This window comes from Miniopterus natalensis, chromosome 15 (assembly GCF_054644295.1).
Source record: "Miniopterus natalensis isolate mMinNat1 chromosome 15, mMinNat1.hap1, whole genome shotgun sequence".
In the NCBI taxonomy this organism is placed as follows: Eukaryota; Metazoa; Chordata; class Mammalia; order Chiroptera; family Miniopteridae; genus Miniopterus; species Miniopterus natalensis.
In genome coordinates this window covers 8,006,684-8,027,754 of record NC_142095.1, presented here as the reverse complement: position 1 = coordinate 8,027,754, position 21,071 = coordinate 8,006,684, and the positions used below count along the sequence as shown (strand labels likewise).

General features: G+C 43.6%; 1 protein-coding gene across 1 annotated transcript in view; it reads right to left on the bottom strand.

Annotated features, from left to right (window-relative positions):
* SCN11A (sodium voltage-gated channel alpha subunit 11) overlaps window positions 1–19,156 on the bottom strand; it is a 53,229-nt gene extending 34,073 nt beyond the window's left edge. The window contains exons 1-10 of the mRNA XM_016196167.2: window positions 18,890–19,156; window positions 15,151–15,269; window positions 13,887–13,982; window positions 8,396–8,524; window positions 7,183–7,286; window positions 5,941–6,108; window positions 4,854–4,917; window positions 3,747–3,888; window positions 2,915–3,112; window positions 1,614–1,787 (exon numbers count right to left, since the gene is read on the bottom strand). Of these exons, the coding sequence (XP_016051653.2) occupies window positions 1,614–1,787; window positions 2,915–3,112; window positions 3,747–3,888; window positions 4,854–4,917; window positions 5,941–6,108; window positions 7,183–7,286; window positions 8,396–8,524; window positions 13,887–13,982; window positions 15,151–15,269; window positions 18,890–19,156 (1,461 nt within the window). The remainder of the gene's footprint in view (window positions 1–1,613; window positions 1,788–2,914; window positions 3,113–3,746; window positions 3,889–4,853; window positions 4,918–5,940; window positions 6,109–7,182; window positions 7,287–8,395; window positions 8,525–13,886; window positions 13,983–15,150; window positions 15,270–18,889) is intronic.
* Between the last annotated feature and the right edge of the window lie 1,915 nt (window positions 19,157–21,071).

The window sequence follows — 21,071 nt, the reverse complement described above, 5'->3', positions numbered from 1 at the left end:
GGAAAGTGGCTCTAGCCTTTATTCCCTGGCCTGTATCTTCAACATTTTCCCGGTTTCTGACTCCTCTCTCCACAATTAAAACATGTTTAAACATCTCCCACCTTAATTATATATTTTTTCTACTGCACATCCCCCCATAACTTCATCTCTGTATATCCACTTGGCTACTCAATATCTGTAATTGGATGCCCATAAGGACCTCAAAATTGATAGTCCAAAACTGAACTTGCCATCTTCAACATCCCCAGAACAAGTTCCTTTCCTGTCTCAGTAAATTGCCCTCCATCAAGTCAACAACCAAAGCCATAAACTGGGCATCATCCCTACCCTCTATATTTAGTCCACTGCCAAATTTTATCTTCTGTGGGTCACTGTCATCTGTTCCTCTCTCTTCATCCTCTGCTCTAACCACAGTTTAAACCACTGTCACCTCTTACTTGGATTATTGCAACAACTTCTTAATTGGTTGAGTTTAGTCTTGCCCTCCTCCAATCCCCTTCTTCAATGCAAAACTGTAAATATTATCATATCACTCTTTTGCTTAAAACTTTTCAATGCTGCTTACCCCCTTGCTCTCCATGTAAAAGGGTGAATTCCTTAGCTTGGTTTCAAGGTCTTTTGTGATGGCTCCCATCTTATCACTACAGCCTCCTTTCACCCTCATCTCTCACACACACACACACACACACACACACACACACACACACACACACACACACATGCAAGTTTTCCACTGGGTCATGTTCCCCTGCTCTCCTTTGCTTCCAGGCCTTCGCCTTTGCATGTGTTGCTCTCTCTGCCTATAGTGTTCGACTTTTCCTTTTGCTTACTAATCCATCCTTTCAGCTCAGGCACAGTTTCCTCCAGGAACTCTTTTCTGATATAATGCTCTTTCCCGAGCCCCCAATAAGTCTGGGTTGGTTATCTGAAGCAGATGCTGTTGTTGGTCCCATCCACAAGTCCCTGGGCCTTCCTTACCTGGGAGCTTTCTCTGGTGACCCAAACCCCCTCTGCCCTACTGCATAGCAAGTCATAAATACAGGAAAATTATTGTCTCCTGATCCCAGAAGTCTTTAACCAAGGATGGACCAAAGTCGGTGTATAAATATTCTAGTGCCCCTACTCCAGGGAAGTTAAACTCCAAGTATCTTCAGTGACAACTGGCTTGATAATGCACTTCCATTGGCTGCCCTCTGTTCCATGTGTCACTTCTTTCCTGCCCTCTCAGTGCTTCCTGGGGTCACTTTCTGCATCATCAACTTGCACTCTAATGTCTCACGGTGTGCTTGGGAAGGAATGCTGCTCTCCCCCAGCAGTCATCCTGTCAGTCATCACATGGAACAGCAACTGCCTCCTTTTTAGTGTGTCTTCATCATTCATTGTTTGTCTTATATATCCCACGCATCCCCAGTACCTACCCCAGTGCCAAGCAGACAGGAAACACTGTCAACACTTTAAACAGATGTTTGTAAAGAAATGGGTAATTGAATAGACACAGGGGGGAAGGAAAGTATGTGCAAATGGAGGAGTGGATACATGAGTAAATGAATGAATGAATCCTTTCAATTAGATTGACAACTTGGCCTATCATTAATTCCTTGGCCAACACTTACCCTCTTTGGGGAATCGTCGTCGGAATCTGACCCTGGAAACTGCTCTTTCCCAGACTCTCTGAAAAAGAAGGACCTCCTCGTCTTATTACCAAATAGCTTTCTCTTCTTTGGGGAAAAAGATGATGCTTCAAGGGAATTAAGCGAACTTCTGTCAATTCCCATGGCAACCAGAGCCTTAGAAAAGAAACAAAAGTAATTAATGAACAGGTTATACCTCCCTATGAAACACTGCAAATGACCTCAGCCTTAGTGAGCACTCTCTCCTCTTTCCTGGTAGCACTGTTCCATGTAGATTGTTCATCACCTAATTGAAATATACTTTGTCATTATTTATCTGGGAAACACGTCCTGTTTGCCCACGGAGATTGCAGCCCTCGAAGGCAGGGTGGACTCTTTCATATCTGTATCCCTAACCCTTAGTGCAGCATCCAGTATGTGCTAGGCACCTGATAAATGTGTGTGCCTGTGATACATATATTAAGCACATACAATAGGTTTCCCTCTGACAAATCTCTGTGGAGGGTGAGAAGGAGTATAAGACATGGTCCCTGCCCTGAAAATCTTACAATTGAACTGGAAAAATCTAAAGATACCAGGAAAACAATGAGAATGGCCTATATATGTGACAGGAATTTCAAGAAGGGAGAGATGGTGATGGCTGTTGTCTCTAGAGCCACCATTATTGACCTCCCAGGCTCTCTCAAGCAAGGCCCTGAACATAAACATCTCCAGATTCCCACAAGAAGGCCTGGAGCAGAGGCTGGAGACAGATATACATAGCTATAGCTATAGATATTCATATATAGATAGCTATAGGTATAGCTATAGATATAGATATATAGATAGGTATAGGTATAGGCATAGGCATAGGCATAGGCATAGATATAGATATAGAGATAGGTATACATATAGATATATAGATATATAGGTGTAGATATAGGTATATAGATAGATATAGGTATAGGTATATGGATATATAGATATATATAGGCATAGGCATAGGCATAGGCACAGATATAGATAGATACATCCTCTAGCCAGCAATCTGAAATCTGTCCCAGAAGGCCCAGGTTTCCGAAGGTGAAAGAGCAACCAAACCAAGGGTTCCCTGTTCCCAAGGGCCCAGTGCCTGGACATCTCAGCGAGAGATAGCAGCAGAGCCTGTCCACAAGGGGTTTAAATCCTCAGAAAAGCACCAACAGGTCGAGTGCTGTGGCCAGGCCTCCTACAGCAGCCTCCACCTCAGGCGCCGTGGCCTCTGGAGCCCCAAGCAGAGCCGCTGTCTGACCCCGTGACTCTACCTCCTTTTCCTCCTTTAACAGCTGCTGGGCTTCCTGGAACATCTTCTCCTTGGCCTCCGTCTCGGCAGCCACGTTCCTGTTCTGTTCCTCATATGCCATGGTGACAACGGCCAGGGTTAAGTTAATCAGGTAGAACGAGCCCAGGAAGATGACCACCACAAAGAAGAAGACTGAGAAGGGCCCCGAGGTCCGCAAGGTCTGCAAGGGACAGAGCACACGCTGGCATCGAAGCCTTCTTCCACACAGGGGTGACCATCATTTCAAGTAGAAATTGTACAGGACCAGTTAGTCTTCCCGGGCACTAGTTGGCTCAGCTGCCCGCAGCATCATTTCCCCAGTTACCCAGGGACTCCTGATGCCCTATCTCTTGGGGAGGAGGTGTCATCTGTATGTTCCCATGGAAGTCTCAGTGAATTTCCTTTGAATTTCTCCAGAGTATTTGCATTCTAGAATTAAAGAGGCAAGAGCCATAGCAATGCTTCCTGGACACTGAAGCACCAGTGGTAGAACTTCAGACAGGAGAGAATCTGGGGAGCTATCATATCTCCTGGAAGAGAAGGGTTTGCACACTGTTCTTTCATATACCATGTTTATAATTTTTTGATGTTTCTAATAGAATTTCTAAAGCATAATGTAACAGCACCGCTGTTAAGGATGGGGAATAGATGACAAAGATGACGAACAGATAGTAGGTTATAAATAACATATATATGTATATATATATATATATATATATATATATAGAGAGAGAGAGAGAGAGAGAGAGAGAGAGAGGGAGAGAGAGGAAGAGAGAGGAAGAGAAAGAGAGAGAGAGAATAAAAAAACAGGTAACCTGTCGGTAAAGCTTCTCCCAGGAATCTTGGGTCATAAGCCGGAACATGGCAAGAAAAGATGAGCCAAAGTTGTCGAAATTTGTATAGCCATAGTCAGGATTGGTTTTGGTGTGGTTGCACATAAACTGATGGGAACAGGCACTAGATATGGGAAACAAGGGAACAGAGAAAGAATAACATTCCCTACAGCCCAGCTTCCCTAACCCCCCACACCCACAGCACTGGTTCATCTCAGGGCCATGGGCTCACACCCAAAAGTCCTGGGTGAAGACAATATTTGCAGAGTAGCCATCCCCCTGTCTGTCAACCCTTCCAGCCTATACCTTACTGTGGGTACCCACTGACTCTTTTCAAGTAGGTTGATTAGGAAATTCATATTAGCAGCTTCTCGTTGAAAAATTAAGTGCAGTGACATAATGAACAATTAACAGTAGAAAAGGGCACATAATAAATAACAAGTCTCCCTCTCTCCCCCAACCCTCAGCCCTACTTCCTAGAGGCAACTGCTTAACTTACTTTTGTAACTTTCCAGAAGTTTTTTAATGAATATAGAAGCATGTGTGTGTGTGTGTGTGTGTGTGTGTGTATCTCAGTACGTATCTTCTATAGCACATAAATGGAAGCATTCTTTAAACACTCTCATGCGCCTTGCTTTTTCTGTGGAACAATACAGCTTGAGGTCTTTCCATATCAGTGTTCAGGAAGATACTGCCTTTCTTTTCATGTCTACAATCCTATGAAGTATCTAACTCTCTGCTAATGATGAATCTTTACATTTCAGTTACTAACAGTCTTTTGCCTTTAGAGCATTTGGGTTTTACTCTACAAACAATGGATATCTTGCACACAGGTCTTTTGTTGCTACTTTCTGGGTTATTTCTCAAGTTTATCTTTTAATTCTACTATTGATTTTTTGTACTCATGTTAATTTTTAAATTTAATGATGCACGGCTAAACTTGCTTAGACATGTGAAATAATCAGTACTGTTTGAGAACCACTGTCACTGCCAGTCAGAAATCATTAGATGAAGACTGCTCACCACATCACTTTAAAAGATCTAGAGTTGCTCTGCCTGAGAGAAAATTGGAGAATATAAACGCCTTACCTCTTACCCAACCAGGTACCACACAACCTGAATTCAGTGGCATCTTTCTTTTCAAAGCAAGTTTCTGAGAAGAAAAGAATCATAAGTTCAGATAAAAAGAAACCACTGAAATGAAAGAGAATAGCAATTATGCTGGGTTATATTTGAAACAGGCAGTTCGGAGCCCTCCAAAATGATCAGTGGGTATCCAGCGAGGAACTGGAGCCTAAACCATCAGAAAGGAGCAAGAGAAAAGAAGGGGAAGGGAAAAGGAAGAAAGAAGAGGGGTGAAAGCAGTGTCATCACCACCACTTTGCCTCTTAGGACATACAACTGCAGTAAACACCACCTCCCAAGGAAGCTGGCCACAGACTTAGCCCATGAGAAGCTCATAAACCAAGACAGACATGGAGGCAGTGTAGCCACATGAGATTTGGCACACATGAAATTGGTGTAGGGGCCCAGCAGGCATGGCTCAGTAGTTGAGCATCGACCCATGAACCAAGAGATCACGGTTGGATTCCCGGTCAGGGCACATGTTGGGGTTACAGGCTCAGTCCCCAGCAGGGGGCATGCAGGAGGCAGCCAATCAATGACTCTCTCATCATTGATGTTTCTATCTCTCCCTCTCCCTCTCCCTTCCTCTCTCTGAAATCAATAAAAATATATTAAAAAATAATTTTGTTTAAAAAAAAATTGGTGTAGGGTCAACCTTAGCATGGAGAGGGTGCAAAGTAGAGAGAAGTGGTATCATTGGAGAAAATACTCAGGGCTGGGGGATGGGCAGTTGCCGGTTTGCTTTGGCCAAATCCAGGTAGTCTGAAGACTTCTGCAAAACATGTCAAAGAAGTGGGCAGAAATCTTTGTGGGAAAGGATAGGAGCTGACACTGTTCTTGTGGATGTCACTTTGGGCTTTTCTTTCTCCATAGAAACCCAAAAAATGAGGCAATTCTTTAAGACACACATCTGCCCACATGAGAACCCTGGGTGGATGAGGCCATCCCCTGCTCCTAAGAGACTGTGTAACGCACACATATAGATGGTATGAGTGGGACTAAAACAAAATTAACTAGGCATGAACCAAGGAATAAAAAGTGGGGTATTTACCGTCACTGATGTTCCCACAGTCCTTCCTGACACATTTCAGGTTCAGGCTCCCCATGAAGAGCTGCTGACCTACCAGGGCAAAGATGCTGAGGCAAAAGAGAGTCAGGATCAACACGTCAACAAGCTTCTTCACGGAGCGCAGCAGGGCCCCCACAATGACCTTCAGACCTGGGAGGGGGACAGGTGTGGAGAGGAGCCCCCTCAGACAGAGGCAAGGGGCAGACACAGAAGGGAGCAGCCACAGCCTCAGACGCTGTTTGACTACAGACTGGAGTTGGAAACGGCCCAAGGAGACCTAGGATTCCGATGCCATGAGCTCTAGTCCCAACTCTGCCTTAGAGGTTGAGGGTCATCAAAGTGTCCCATGTGTCCAATACTTGGCCTCCTCCTCCCTGCCCTAGGTCTGCCACAAGGTTGCTCTGAAGAGCAAATGAAGACCAAAACTTAGAGCAGGAACATGCTACACAGACGCTCCTAACTATGACAGCTGTGTAGGCACCTCCACAGCTGGGAGGGGGGCATCACATGTATCATTAAGACCAGAGTGAGGCCACCCAAGAAAAGGAGCCACAGTTATATTTAACATTCAGTAGTCACTACCTACTATGAGGTACATGAGGTGTCATGAGACGTAGCTAAATTGGGGGGCAGGAAGCTGGAAGAAAGAGCTTTGTTTGGACTCAAATGATGAGGATGTCTTAGGGGGAAAAAGCTCAGATTACTACTTCTAATAAGGTTTGTTTTTCACTCATTCAAGAAATATTTACTGAGCACCTACTGTGTCCACGGCACACTGTTAGAATGCCAAAGTTACAAAATAAGAACATAATCTTATAGCATGCTGACAAATATTTAAAATCAGCTCCTGGGGGTAGGGGGTGGTGAGGGTGCAGGAAACTCTTTAAAGCATTTACAGATTTCCTTGTTTTCTGAATTCCCTAGTGTGGGTTTCTCTTCTCCCTCCGTATCCAGCCCCCTGCTTGTCTCGAGCCACCGGCATGACGTCCTCGACGCAGAATTGGAAAAAGACGGACACCATCCGGGGGGAGCCAGAACAGGTCAGCCCAGCACGCCGTGCTGTCACAATACATATTTGTTGAACAATCAAATAAAAAGTAAAAGCAGAGTTTGTTTGTTTGTTTGCTTGCTTGCTTTTGGTTTATGTGACATTTGGAGAAATTTTAAATATAAAATAATGTTCTCTCCCGCTAAGAGCCGATGTTGAAAGTTAGAGTGACTTACCTGAAATGACTGAAATTGCTTTCAAAGCTCTAAACACTCGGAATGTACGCAGGGATGACAGGCTGATGCTGTTGACCTTGATATATGGTAAGTAGGACACAAACCTACAAGACAAGGCACAGGGAAAGCCTGGGCTTGCTCAGTCCTGCAGCTGCACTGCACACGTAAGCACAGCCTGGGTCCTGTGTCCACAAAGGTGAAATCTGGGGCCTCACCCTCCCAAGCCCACCTTCATCTCAGGGTCTCATAACATCATTTTCTATTGCTGTGGACCACAGATTGCACAGGAGGCTGTTCTCAGCTAATCTTTATATTTGGACAAAGGTAAGGATTCCTTGAGATAGTTGTGGCTACATCCATGGATCATCTAAATCAATTGAAACACTTATTGACTGGCCCCCATGCACCTCCTTAAGGTCTCACTGTGTGTGTGCCAAGCCCAGAAGGAACACAGGTGGTCTGTCTCCTGGGCCTGCACTACTCACCACTGCACCACACCACCTCTCACTAACCAAAAGCACCCGGCTGCTGAACTTCAAATGGAAAACTCTGAATGAACAACATCTACCTCAAAGGGCTCCAGTGATTATTAATATGAAAACATATTAACTTGAATCTATATGCAAGTGCTTAACATAATGGCCAGCATGACAAATTAATGCCAGGTTTATCATTACCATGCTGGCGATAGGCTGTTGCTCTGCTTTTTATTTTGCTGACGCTGTCTCTTCATTCAGATGCCAAATTGATATCCTTTCCCTCAGGAAGAACTTCAATTCTCACCTCATGTCATATACAATATACACAATAATAAACTCAAAACGGACTGTGGACTTCAAAATAAGAACCAAATCTATAGAAATTCTAGAAGACAACATGAGAAGAAACTCTTCGTGACCTTGTAGTAGCTAAAGATTTTTAGGATCCTTGGTTCCTCCTGCGCACTCTGACAGCCCGATACATGCACAGCTCCTATCCTAATGCTCACCAATAAGCGTATTGGTCACTAACTGATTCTCTTCTCATCTGGACCATGAGCTTCAAGAGGGTGAAGATGAGGTGTGTTTGTTTGTTTTTTCATTATCACAACCCCTGTATCTTACACAGAAGAGGCACTTAGCTGCTCACGTGGGTTCAGACAGAGCCCTGTGGTAAGCCAAGGGGCTTCTTTCCCACCCCAAGTGTCTTCGATAAAAATCTTGAACATTCTTACGCTGTTGCAATGACAATGGAGTCCAGCCAGTTCCATGGATCTCGAAGAAAAGAAAATTCATCCAGGATAAAACCTCTTGCCAATATTTTTATCAAAGCTTCAAAAATATAAATCCCAGTGAAGATATACCTACAAAGCAAATTATTCAGAACAAAAAGGCACAGGATAAGTGATGTGAAAAGCAGATGTATTACCTGGCCTTGGTTAGGTTTCATCTGTTTCAATGTGACATTTAACATTCTGGTCTTTAGCAAACCAGAGTTCAGAAAAGCAAGCTTGTCAATCAAGTTTTGGTAGAATTTCTGAGAAACATGGATAAAGTTGTAAAACTGCTTTACAATGTCTAGCTTCACAGCCATATTTTTGAGCATAGTTCCAGCCAACAGAGGGCCCTAGGACTTGGGATTGCAGTTTGTCACTGCTTTTCTAGAGTTGTCACTCTGATGTACAAAAGGAGATGGTGGCAAAGGGAAAAGTAAACCACAAGGCTAAAACCTGTCTTTCCACATCCCATGTTCATAGATTGGAAGACTTAATGTTGTTAAGGAGTTCATACTACTCAAAGTGATCTATAAATTCCATGCAATCCCTATCAAAATCTCAATGACATCTTTTTACAGAAAAAAAATGCATCCTGAAACTCGTATGGAATTTCATGAAACCATGAATAGCCAAGCAATCTTGAAAAAGAACAAAGTTTGGGGTCTCACACCCTGTTACATTAAAACTTATCACAGCAGTGATAAGCTAAAGTAATCAAAGCAGTGTGGTGTTGGTGTAAAGACAGACATGCAGACCACTGGAACAGGATAGAAAGTCTAGAAATAAGTCCTCATGTATAAGGTCAAAAGGTTTTCAACAAGGGCGCCAAGGCTACTGAATGGAAAAAGAGCAGTCTTTTCAAGAAGTGGTGCTGGGAAAGCTCAATATCTACATGCAGAAGGATGAAGGGCGACCCTTCTCTTACACCATGTACAGAAATTAACTCAAAATAGATCAGAGAGCTAGACATAAGACCAGAAAGTACAAAACTCCTAGAATAAAATATTTTCAAATCATTTACCTGGTGACGGGTTAATATCCAGATTACATAAAGAACTTCTAGGACTCAACAACAAAATCAAAGAATCCAATTTAAAAATGGTCAAACTACTTGAATGAACATTTCTCCAAAGATGATATACAAAAGGCCAACAAGAATATGAAAAGATGTTCAATGTCACTAATCATCAGGGAAATGCAAATCAAAATATCATGAGATACTGCCTTGTATCCATTAGGATGGCTACTTAAAAAACAGACAGACAAACAGAAAATAACAAGTGTGGACAAGGACATGGAGAAATTGGAACCTTTGTGCACTGTTGGTGGGGCTGTAAAATGGTGTAGCCACCATGGCAAATAGTATGGAGGTTCTCCAAAAAATTAAAAATTGAATTGCCATATGACCCAGCAATCCCATGTCTGGGTATATATACAAAAGAATTCAAAGCAGAGTCTCGAGATATTTGCACACCCATGTTTACAGCAGCACTATTCACAATAGCCAAGAAGTGGAAGCAACCCAAATGTCCATTGATACAGATAAATAGATCAATAAAATGGGGCACATATGATGGAATATTATTCAGCTTTTAAAAGGAAGGGAATCCTGTCACATGCTACAACATGGAGGAACCTTGAGGTCATTGTGCTAAGGGAAATAAACCAGTCACAAAAAGGCAAGCACCGCACAACTCCACTTATATGAGGCTTAGAGCAGTCAAACACCACATCAAGATGGAAAGTAGAGTGGTGCTTGCCAGGGAATGAAGGGAAGGGCAGAATGGCGAGTTACTGTTTAATGGGTACAGAGATTCAGTTTTGCAAGATGGATTTCTGGATATGAATGGTGGTAATGGTTGCACAGCCATGTGAATGTACTTAATACCACTGAACTGTACACTTAAAAATGGTTTAAATGGTAAATCTTATGTAATGTGTATTTTGCCACAATTTTTTAAAAACCTATTTCCATTTTCTTCCCTGAGTCCTTCGTCACGCCTATCCTTTATTTCCCTTCTGCCCCTTCCTCCTCCTCCAAAACAAAACACAACACCCTTTCTCTCTTGTTATAATCCCACGCTGTCAAAAACGCTGGGTCTGCGCTCGTGCTCTCTCTCTCTCACACACACATGCACACATGTACACTACTTCCACTTTGGGGACCAAAACAATCAATTCAAACAATCTGCTGGTTCGGATTAAGAGTGGGCCTTTTCTGGTAGAATATCCAGCCATTGTTATCCCTCGAAGCTAACTAAGGTCTTGAGAACTTGAAAAATCCCACAGCAGCCAAGTCCCAGAGAAGAAATGGTCATGAGGTTGCCACAGGCAAAAGCTCCTCTCTGCTTCAGCCCTTTTCTAAGCTGATCACCTTTTGGGTGACAGATGAACACAGAAGATTAATTAATTTCTGCTCTGAAATACAATTTTTTAAATTCAGATATAATTTATGAAGTTATAGGTACTTTGAAAAAGGGCCATAATTACAGATTTGTGGGATTTTGCAAGTCTTCATTTAGATCTCAAGTAAAAGAGACAGCAGCCCCTGACTGCCATTTCAACCTGACCATCTAGCCTCCCACCTCCCAACCCCACTGTACCCTCTTTTTCAGCAGAAGCCTGGCCAAGTGGTGGGACAGGCAGACCAAGATGCCATGTGATATGGAGTAGAGCCATGCCCACCAGTAGGAAGCTGGGCTTAGGAGCTCCATAACAGGGAGACCCCAACCCGTCAGGCAAATGAGGGCCCCTCGAGCATGTCACCACCAGTTCGAGCACAGTTAAAGTATCCAGCAGGCCATAGGTGGTGTCCAAGTAGGTTAACAGAATACCATCTCCTGGTCCTAGAGGACTTCTGCATTCATTCTCTGAGAGCTATTAACTTGGATTCAATTTTCCCATTTAAAGGTTTTCTAACCAGAGAATGCTGAACAAACTGTCCTTCCCATGGGACTAACCACTGCGCTGCATGCGTCCTTTCATGAGGACATTTTCAATGGCCTCCTCCCAGCCCCACTTTCATGCATCCACTACTCTGTTCCAAATGCCCCCAGGGGACAGCAGCACTTTCCCCACCTCCTACCCCTACCTCCAGCCTCTCTGCTTCCCTACAGCTTAGACAAGGGTGGGGGTTTTTTCCCATATCTCTGCCTTATGGGTCTTTTAATAATGAAAATGGCCCTGAGCAAATTAGCTTTCAGTTGGGTCACTGCTTCTCTTGTTAATGGGAAGAGAGGGCTCATTACATCTCTCCAGAAGTGCTGGGCAGGGCAAACCACTGCTATGGGAGCAATGCCGCCTCCTGGATCTGTCTCCTCCACAGGTTCCACTCTTTTGACCACAAAGGCTTCCAGGAACACTGCTGTAAACAATGAGCAGTAGCCCTCTCACTCTCAGCTCCTCACATGGAAGAGCCAACTCTCAGAGGGGAAACCATTTTCCCCAGCGATACTGCCAGGATGGTTTATATTCCCAGGGGGTCCACGTCCCCCTCCCTGTTCCAAGGCACAGCCCCTGAGCTGGCTGGTCTTAATCAGATTCCAGGTTCCACCCATCAACAAAGAGGGCACAACCACTAAAAAATAATGCAGAGAAGTAAAGCTAAAAAGACAGTAGAGGATTAAAATGAAATACTAAACATGCCTGATTAACACAAAAGAAGACAGGAAAGGAGAAACAACAGAAGAGCAAATGAACAACAACAAAATGAGATCAATAGGAAAACAGCAGACCTAAATTCAAGCCTATCCAAAATTACATTAAATGCAAGTGAACTAAACATTCCATCAAAAAAACAGAGATCAGATTGATAGACTGAAGAAAAAAAAAACACACAAAAACCATCTATATGTTTTTTACAAGAGATACACTATAAATACAAAAACACAAAAGGGTTGAGATAAAGAGATAGAAATATATATACCATGCAAGCAATGAGCATAAGAAAGATTAAATAGCTATATTAATATCAGACAGAACAAGTATTAAAAAGAGTATTACTAGAGACAAAGAAGGACATTTCATAATGATAAAAGAATGCATACACCAGGAAGATAAATAATCATAAATGTTCATGTGCCTAATAACAGTGCTTCAAAATACGTGAAGCAAAATTTAACAAAAAGAGAGGGAGAATGAATAAATCCATAATCACAGATAGAAATTTCAAGCCTCTCTTCAGTAACTGATAGAAGTTCTAATAGAAGCAGTAATGTTATAAAAGCTCCAAATAACATATCGACCACCTCAACCTAACCAGCCATTTACAGAATATCATACCAAACAACTACAGAATCCACTTTCTTTTCAAGTGCACATGAACTGTTCCCAAGGTGGACCATAAAACAAGTTTCTCTTGATTTCAAAAGACTGAAATCTTACCACAACAGAATTAAATTGGAAATCAATAACAATAAGACAACCAGAAAAGCATCAAATATTTGGAAATTTAAAACCACACTTCTAAATAACACATGGGACAAAGAAGAAGTCACAAGAAAAAGCGGGGAATATTTTGAACTGAAAGGTAATAAAAACACAATTATCAAAATCTGTGGGATGCAACTAAAGCAGTGCTTACATGGAAATTTATAACTTTATGCAATTATACAAGAAAAGAAGAAAGATCTAAATCCAACTATTTTTCTACCTTAAGAAGCTAGAAATAGAAGAGCAAATTAAAATCAGGGTGACTTGATGGGGGAAATTAATTAAGGCTTTGAACCTTTCATATATTGCTGGCAAGAATGTCAAACAGTGCAGCCACTTTGGAAAACTAAGGCAGTTTCTTATAACCTTCTCATACTTAGTCTAAGACCCAACAATTCCACTACTAGGTATTCATCCAAGAGAAACGCAAATATCCATGAAAAGACTTTTATACAGAAATGTTCATAACAACTTTATTTGTACAAAAAAACTGGAAACAATCCAAATGTCCATCAATGGGTAAAAGGGAAAACAAATTGTGGTATGCCCTTACAATGGAATACAATACAGCAATGAAAAGGAAAAAAGCTAGTGGTACATACAGCAGCATAAATGCATCTCAAAACATTACACTAAGTGAAAGAAGCCAGACACAAAAATATGGTATCACACATACTAAATGATTCCATTTATATGAAATTCCAGGAAAAGCAGAACTAGTCTAGAGTGACAAAGAAAACCACTTAAAGGCCAGACATAAAATTCATATATGTGCTGTTAATTACCAATGTAATTTTAAAAGGCCTTTAAAGACAATCATAAAATATACATACAAAGATAAAATTTATTCTGCCAGCACTGTGTTGGGGAATTGAGATTATGGGTGACTTTTTCTTTCTCTATATATCTAAACTCTCTCTCTATATATGTGTATGTGTACATATATATATGTATCATATATATATATAAAGTAATAATTTTTTAGGTGTCCTTGTTTTAAAACAGGACAAACACTTACTCAGCAAGGTCGGTATCAACGTTGTCTGTCCCATGAGTCGTGGCCATGAACACACAGTTGATGATGACGGTGCAGATGATGAACATGCTGAACAACGTGACCAGCATCGTTAAGGCAGGTACACGGCAGGATGGCAGGTATCATTAGTTACTATAGTGGAGATAGTGGGTGCCCTTCCAGGTCCATTCTCTGCAGGTGCACCTTCCTCTAACTGTAAGTGTTGGCTGAAAAGAACTCACAGCTGTCCCCTCCATTGGGGGAACAGCAGCCTCCTTGTCTGACTAAGACTCACAAAAAGCTGGTCCCTTGCCTCCAGGCATGGCAGTTTTGGGATTCAATTTGTGCCCCGGAGCTCTCTGTGGGCTCAGGTTGACACTAACTCAGCAGACACCCAGTCCCTGCTTGCCTCCTCCTTTGGCTCCATCCTGTTTCCTTTTTGCCTTCTCCAGAGAGCACTCCTCTACTAAATCGCCTAAATAAAAATCCCTATCTCAGACTCTGCTTCTAGGGAACCCAACCTAAAGAGTTATCTCTTCCCTTTCTCTTCAATACTTCGTTCTATCTACCAATCCATGTCTCTTACCCCTCTCCTAGTCTAAAACTGCCTAGCGTCTCCCCCAACCCCACACACATCAGAAATGCTCAATGATTCCTACCCGTGTTTATCCTTAAGACTGAGGTTGCAAACTCAGTCTTAAGAGCCTGGTAAGTAGCATAACTGGGTGAGATGGGCTGATATTGGGTCACAGGGAGTGATGAACATGTGGTGAAATAGAGCACACACATCCCCTCTAAAAGAGGCCAGTTTCTCACTACACCTGGACTTTGAACATTAGAGAGCATTTCCAAAAAGTTTTAAACACTGTGTAGGTCCAACACAGCACATTTATCAGTTAAATACAGTCCCCAGGTTGAGAGTTTACAACCTTTGGGTCTCAACTGAGATGTTCCTTTCTCCAGGAAGACATCCTTGATGCCACGAAAGCACAGAGGTGCCTCTCCACACTATCACTTTCAAACTGCCCAGCTCACTAAACAAAGTGCCTGCCTCTGACCCAGCTCCTTCCGAGGCCAAGGATCCCAGGGCAAGGACCACGCCTTGCTCACACCGAGCACAAGCACACTGCTGCCACACAACAGCAGGCCCTCAGCTAGTATTTGCTGAAAGAATGAGCTGTTGGTGCTCAACAAACATGTGAACACCCTGGGGCGCGTGCACTTTTCACATGACCTGGACTTCATAACACATGCAACAAAAGGATATGAATGGACTGAGATTCTAATGGCTAAACTTCGGATTGAATTAAAAGGCCCCAAAATGAACAAGGCACGCTTGGCACTGAAGCGGTAGATTGTCCTCTTTTTGTTCAACACCATAAATGTCTGCAAAAGAAACACAACAGGAATTAAAACACAGTGACAAAACATTTATCATGATTTCTTTTCGAGAAAATTCAGTGGAGCCATGGGTCAATTGAGGTACAGCTTGTTTTACTGTTATAACTACAGCTTCTGGTTGGAGGGCTGCCACTCTGAAACTGAGGCACTTTCTTTCCAGCCAACACTGTGACTCTGGAAGCCAACAGATGTCCCCAGGTAATTTGGGTCTCACTCAGAGCCCCAAGATAAGTGATGGGCCGTGGCCTATTCACCTAGTGGAATACTCTGGAGGCCCCGAGATGGAGCACATGGGCCCAGCTGGCGTGGCTCAGTGGATGATCCAGGAAATCTTGGTTAAATTCCCAGTCAGGACACATGCCCCGGTTGCGGGCTCGATCCCCAGTAGGGGGTGTGCAGGAGGCAGCTGATCAATGACTCTCTCTCATTGATGTTTCTCTCTTTCCCTTCCTCTCTCTCTGAAATAAATAAAAACATGTATTTTTTAAAAAATTGTTTAAGAAAAAAAAAGATCACATGGGCGCTGCAAATAAAGAGAAGAGGTGTGAAAAACAGTAACTGAGGCAAACAAAGCTCTTCATGTTGTACTCTATGGCATGTGTCTACAGAGACAAGAACTAGATGAGAACTGGAAGAGATGGAAGCAGAGTTGAACATTCACATTCAGCAGGTTATTTTAAAATATTTTGATTACTAATGAAAACTTTGTAATGAATCATAGAATAGTCAGGGATCTAGAGAGTCCATATTGTTATGCTTGAGCAGTTTGACATGAGATAGTCAGCCAATCAGTTGTAGCCTTGAGGATCTTCAATAAAAAAAGTCATCAAGGTTTCCAGGCTTGCTCTTCAATTCCCTCCATGGACATGGGCAAATCTGCCATTGGGTCTAGGGGAAGAAGCCTTGGGAATCTGGAAAGGCATGCAGGTGTTTTGGGTTGTCTGTCACAATGATTGGGGGCTCCACTGGCCTTTAGTGGGTAGGTCTATGGATGCCAAATAGTGCACTGTCCCCCTCACAGTGCCCAACCTGTACCCATTTCCTCCTAGCACATCTTCCTGGGCTCTGGGAATGAAGTAGCCCCTGGACAAAACTTTCACTCACAGGCTTCTAACACCAACACCCAGACCTCCCTCTTTCCATTTAACTGTAATCTAGGTGTTCCTTTATGTATCCTTAAAGCTGTTAGTTACAAAAGCCTTCACAGGATGAGGGTCAGCAAGGTGGGTAGTGCTTTGGCTAAAGTACCGGAACCTCAGCTACTTCACTGAGTTGCTGGAACTTACTTGTCTGCTGACCATCTGATTGCCGGAAAATGTGTGGACTAGGATATTTTGTTTCCTCCAAAACAAAATGAAATGGGCGATGGGGCTCTTTAAAAACTATGAATGAGCTCAGGAGCCCAAGACCCACTCTGGGGATTCTGTGCTCTTCCTTTGACAGAAAGACAATTTTAGGGCAGAGAGCAAGCCTATCCTTGAGGTGGGTCACCCCAAATTAATAGGTGGCATGATATGGCTCTGTTTCTGTGCCCTTTGATTTTGATATTTTATTAATACCTCCTCTGACTGCTTTAAATATTTCAACTAATGGTGTATTTAACTATACTTGCCAGAGTTTTAATGATTAAAATAATAGGTACCAGCTTCTTCCGCCTGCTTGCTGACACATCTCCACCCCTTTCCCTGTAGCTCTTCAGAATGGGAGCTCCTAGAGAGAAAGTGGCCTGCGACTATCCATGTAAAGAGCTGTTGGATTTGAGTCCCAGCTCCACCCCTTCCTCATTGCTTGACCCGGCATAAGCCACTTCCCCATCTGGTCTATGGTCTCCTCACCTGCAAGGTGGATGTTAACCACTACCACACAGACATCACATGACTGCTGAGGGCACTGGTCATGTGAGGTCATGGATGTGCAGAGCTCTAACCAAGGACTGCATCTTCTGATTTGAAGGGAGGACCCAGGCTGAGAAGAGACACTTCCAGAACCTTCATCCCGGCTAGAACAGCCTGTCCTCCAGGACTGTCCACAACACACCAAGCTGCTGCCCGCCTCCTGGGTCTCCTGTCCAGCCCTGAGGCAGAAGGGGGCCTCTGGCAGTTAACTCACATTCCACAGCCCTGCCTCCAAGGAGCCCCTGGATCCCGAGGCATAAGGAGGAGAAACACTAGAGTGTTTTCGCTCCTTTGTTGCTCTCCCTCTTTCTTATCCTCCCCATTCATACCCTACTTTCCTCTGTGCACACGGTGCTCATTTTACCTGGTAACCCTAAGTCCATCCCAATTCAAGGACATACGAACAAGGCGGTTTTTCTTTGGAGTGATGAATTTCTCATGCTGCTAGCGAAGGGTGCTCTCAGTGTGCCATGTTTTCTAGGACTTCCCCCAACTCCCAGCCTCCTCCCTGACCTCAGCCTGGTACAGTGGGCTTTCCGTACTCTACTGGATCACACGGTGAGGTGATAACGGCAAGGCCTTCTGAGCCTTTCCTGGAAGGGGATGGTCTGCTGAGAACTGTCCTCACTGTCTCCCTGGCTTTCAAACAGCCAGCAGAGGAGCCCAGAGCTCACATTTCCTCATTCAGAAGCCCTTTTAAGGCACTTTTACTAGAATTTTCCTGCAAGAATTACATCCAGGTAGATGAAACAGCAAGCCTGTCACACACTGGCATGGGGTTTACAATGTAATCTGTACGTGTCCAACTGATTATCATATTCTTAGACTTCATTTATTGAGTGAGCTCTGATTATGTGCCAAGTGTTGGTCTAGGGCTTTGACTTTCATAAGGTAAACTCTCAGAAGTTTTCAAGGTAAACCCTTATTGCTGAACTGAACAATCTTAGACAATCCTTCACATGGGTATAATGCTTTATAGTTATAAAGTGCTTCCATAGCATGTCTATGCTGTAGAGTAGGGAAAGCAGTCATTGTTCCCAATTTACAGATTAGAAAAATGAGGATTAGTGAAGTGATTTGCCCAAAGTCATAAAGCCAATCACTGAGATGGCCTTCACCCAGCTTCTCTGCTGCCAGTCCAGTTCAGTCCTCCTCCCGGGCAGCACTCTGTTTTCTCTGTTCTTGTTTTAACCTTTCTCTCCTCCCTCCCTCCCTCCCTCCCTCCCTCCCTCCCTCCCTCCCTCCCTCCCTCCCTCCCTCCTTCTTTTCTTCTTTCAATGTTTCTATTGATTTCAGAGAGGAAAGGAGAGGGAGAGAGATAGAAACATCAGTGATGAGAGAGTCATTGATCGGCTGCCTCCTGCACGCCTCCTACTGGGGATCGAGCCCACAGCCCAGGCATGTGCCCTGACCAGGAATTGAACCTTGACCTCCTGGTTGACGGGTCGCCACTTGACCACTAAGACACACCAGCCGGGCTTGTTTTAACCTTTCTGCTGCTCCTAGTCTTCATGTTCTTCTCCAAGACATGCATCACAGAGAGAAAATGGGGACAGAAGGGGCTCTCAGGATTACGGAGGCAATGACAAGGGGTGATAGCAAAGGAGAAGTACAGCCTGCCTCCTGAAAACCCCAAGACTGGTGTTTGGAGATCTGTATAACACCATTACCACTGCATGCTCAGAGCGCCCCGCCTCCCCATGGAACTACCTTATGATTTCTGTAGAACGGGTCCAAGTCTTCTAGGGGCTTTGCTATCAGCTCCTGGGGAATTTCACCATAGAGCTTGGGCAACTTCCTGGAGACCTTTAAGTCAAGCTGAGGCCGAGGCTGGGGTTGTGCTGCTGACTGGTCTTTGAGCTTCTTCTTCTCTTTTTGGATTGCAATCCGCTTCTCGATCGCAGCCAGAGACTCAGAAGTGAAGGGGCGGAAGTTCCGCGCATCTGGGAAGATCACGGGGTAGCACCAGTCATCCATCTTCACCCTCGGGGCAAAGACAAGCAGCAGATCCTCAGAGAGCTGGGGAGGTAGGGATCACACAGCCCGCCCTGGGATTCCGCTCTCCAAGGGCGATGTTATGGGGTCTACAAGAGTTGAGGCTGAGGTGAGGGACCTTGGGAGCTTATTGGCTGTGGGACAGGTCAGAAGAAGTGACCACCATTGTGAATATAGCAGGAACTTTGGGCACAGGCAAGACCAAAGCAGGGTATTATTCCTGGCAGATCTAGGGATAGGTGGGAGGTTGAATTCGAACAAGCGGCAGAAGAAGCCCAGTCTCTACAATTCAGACCCAAGCACAGAGCAAGACAGTTAAATCCAACTAACTGAACTACTGAAGTGAGGCCTGCAGATGGTAGACAAGTGGCCATAGTGTGAGTAGGAGAGGAAGGCACAGGGAATCAAGGGGCCCGTAACTATGGGTCACAAAATCAAAACTAAGTGCACGGATGTTTTCTCACATCTGGTCAGTGAATTTCTCAGAATTTGATGGGATGGAACACAGGCATGAACATTTACACTAACATCTATGGTCCTATGCCAGCTCTCTTACTTCTGAGACCCAGACCTGGCAGAAACGAGACCCCAAGAAATCAATGATTTGTCAAAGCTAATGGAGTCACTCTACTATGTAACTATAGCTTTCCCCGGCCCCTATCTCTGACAGCCCCTTCTACAAGGACTTTCTCTTCAGCCCCAAGCTTAAAACTGGACTCTGAGAAAAAGCAATAGTGTTCAGGTTGAATGCCTTTATTCCCCATGCCAGCCATTCTCTCCTTTCTTATTTACTGAATGCCAACCTAGGATTGCCTTCCAAACCATTCCAGGGAATTCTGAAGGGGAATCCAAGATAGCACTGGTTTGTTCATTCAACAACTATGTGCTCAGTGTCTGTTCTAGGCACAATGCTAGGCACCAATGGTGGAAAAAACCACAGTCCCTCCTCCTGGACCTACAATTGTTCTACCCTGGTGTAATGGAGAAGACAGATAAAAGACAGGAAGTTACAACAACAGAGTAAGACAAATGGTACTATAGTGAGAAGTAGAGGGTGCTATGTCTGCATAGGATAGGCATCTAATTTGGGGGAACAGGGGATGGCCTGTCAAAGCTTTAATGTCTCAGTTGAGACCTGAAGGAGATATAGGACTTAGACAAGAAAAAAGGGGACATTAGAGTGTTGCAGGAGGAGCGAACAGTGTGTACAGGGAACCCTGGGTTTAAAAGAATATGGTATCCATCAGCAAGCTCTGTTTGCTAGGAAATGGGAGTTTGTGGAGTGGAACGGCCAGAAAGGGCTCTAGTCAGCATTTCGAGAGTACATGGGATGCTATAATCCTTAGTCAAGACCATGGACTGCATCCTGAGGACCATGGGGAGTTGCTAAAGGGTGGGTTACTATTATTATTACTATCATTATTATTACAGAGGAGTAGTACTATCAGGGCTTTTTAATATCCCTCTGTTGAGAATGAATGAAGTGTGCATGGAATCCAAGGCATAGTGCACCTAACTCGAGTACAATAAAAAAAATTTCAGGATGACCGCATTCAATCAGCTTAAAAAGCAATTGATTTGTCTAGAATTAGAAGTCAGAGAGCCCTCAGAAAAATACTTCAAGAATAAAGTAAACCATCTGTAACACAGAATTGATTAAGAAGCTGGTTTCTTAATAGGTAAAAAAGAAAGATAATTAGAAATTCCATTAAAACATATAATTTTTCAGAAAGTCATGTTTTATATATGAAGCCAACTAAATGGTTTGAACAGCTGATACAATATAAGGCTAGGAAAAAAAGAGAGTTCACTTGACCTTGACACTTAGAACATTCTCCTTCATGTAGCAGAAGGTCAGTGACATCCGAGTTCATCCCCTTCTCTATGAGTCCATATA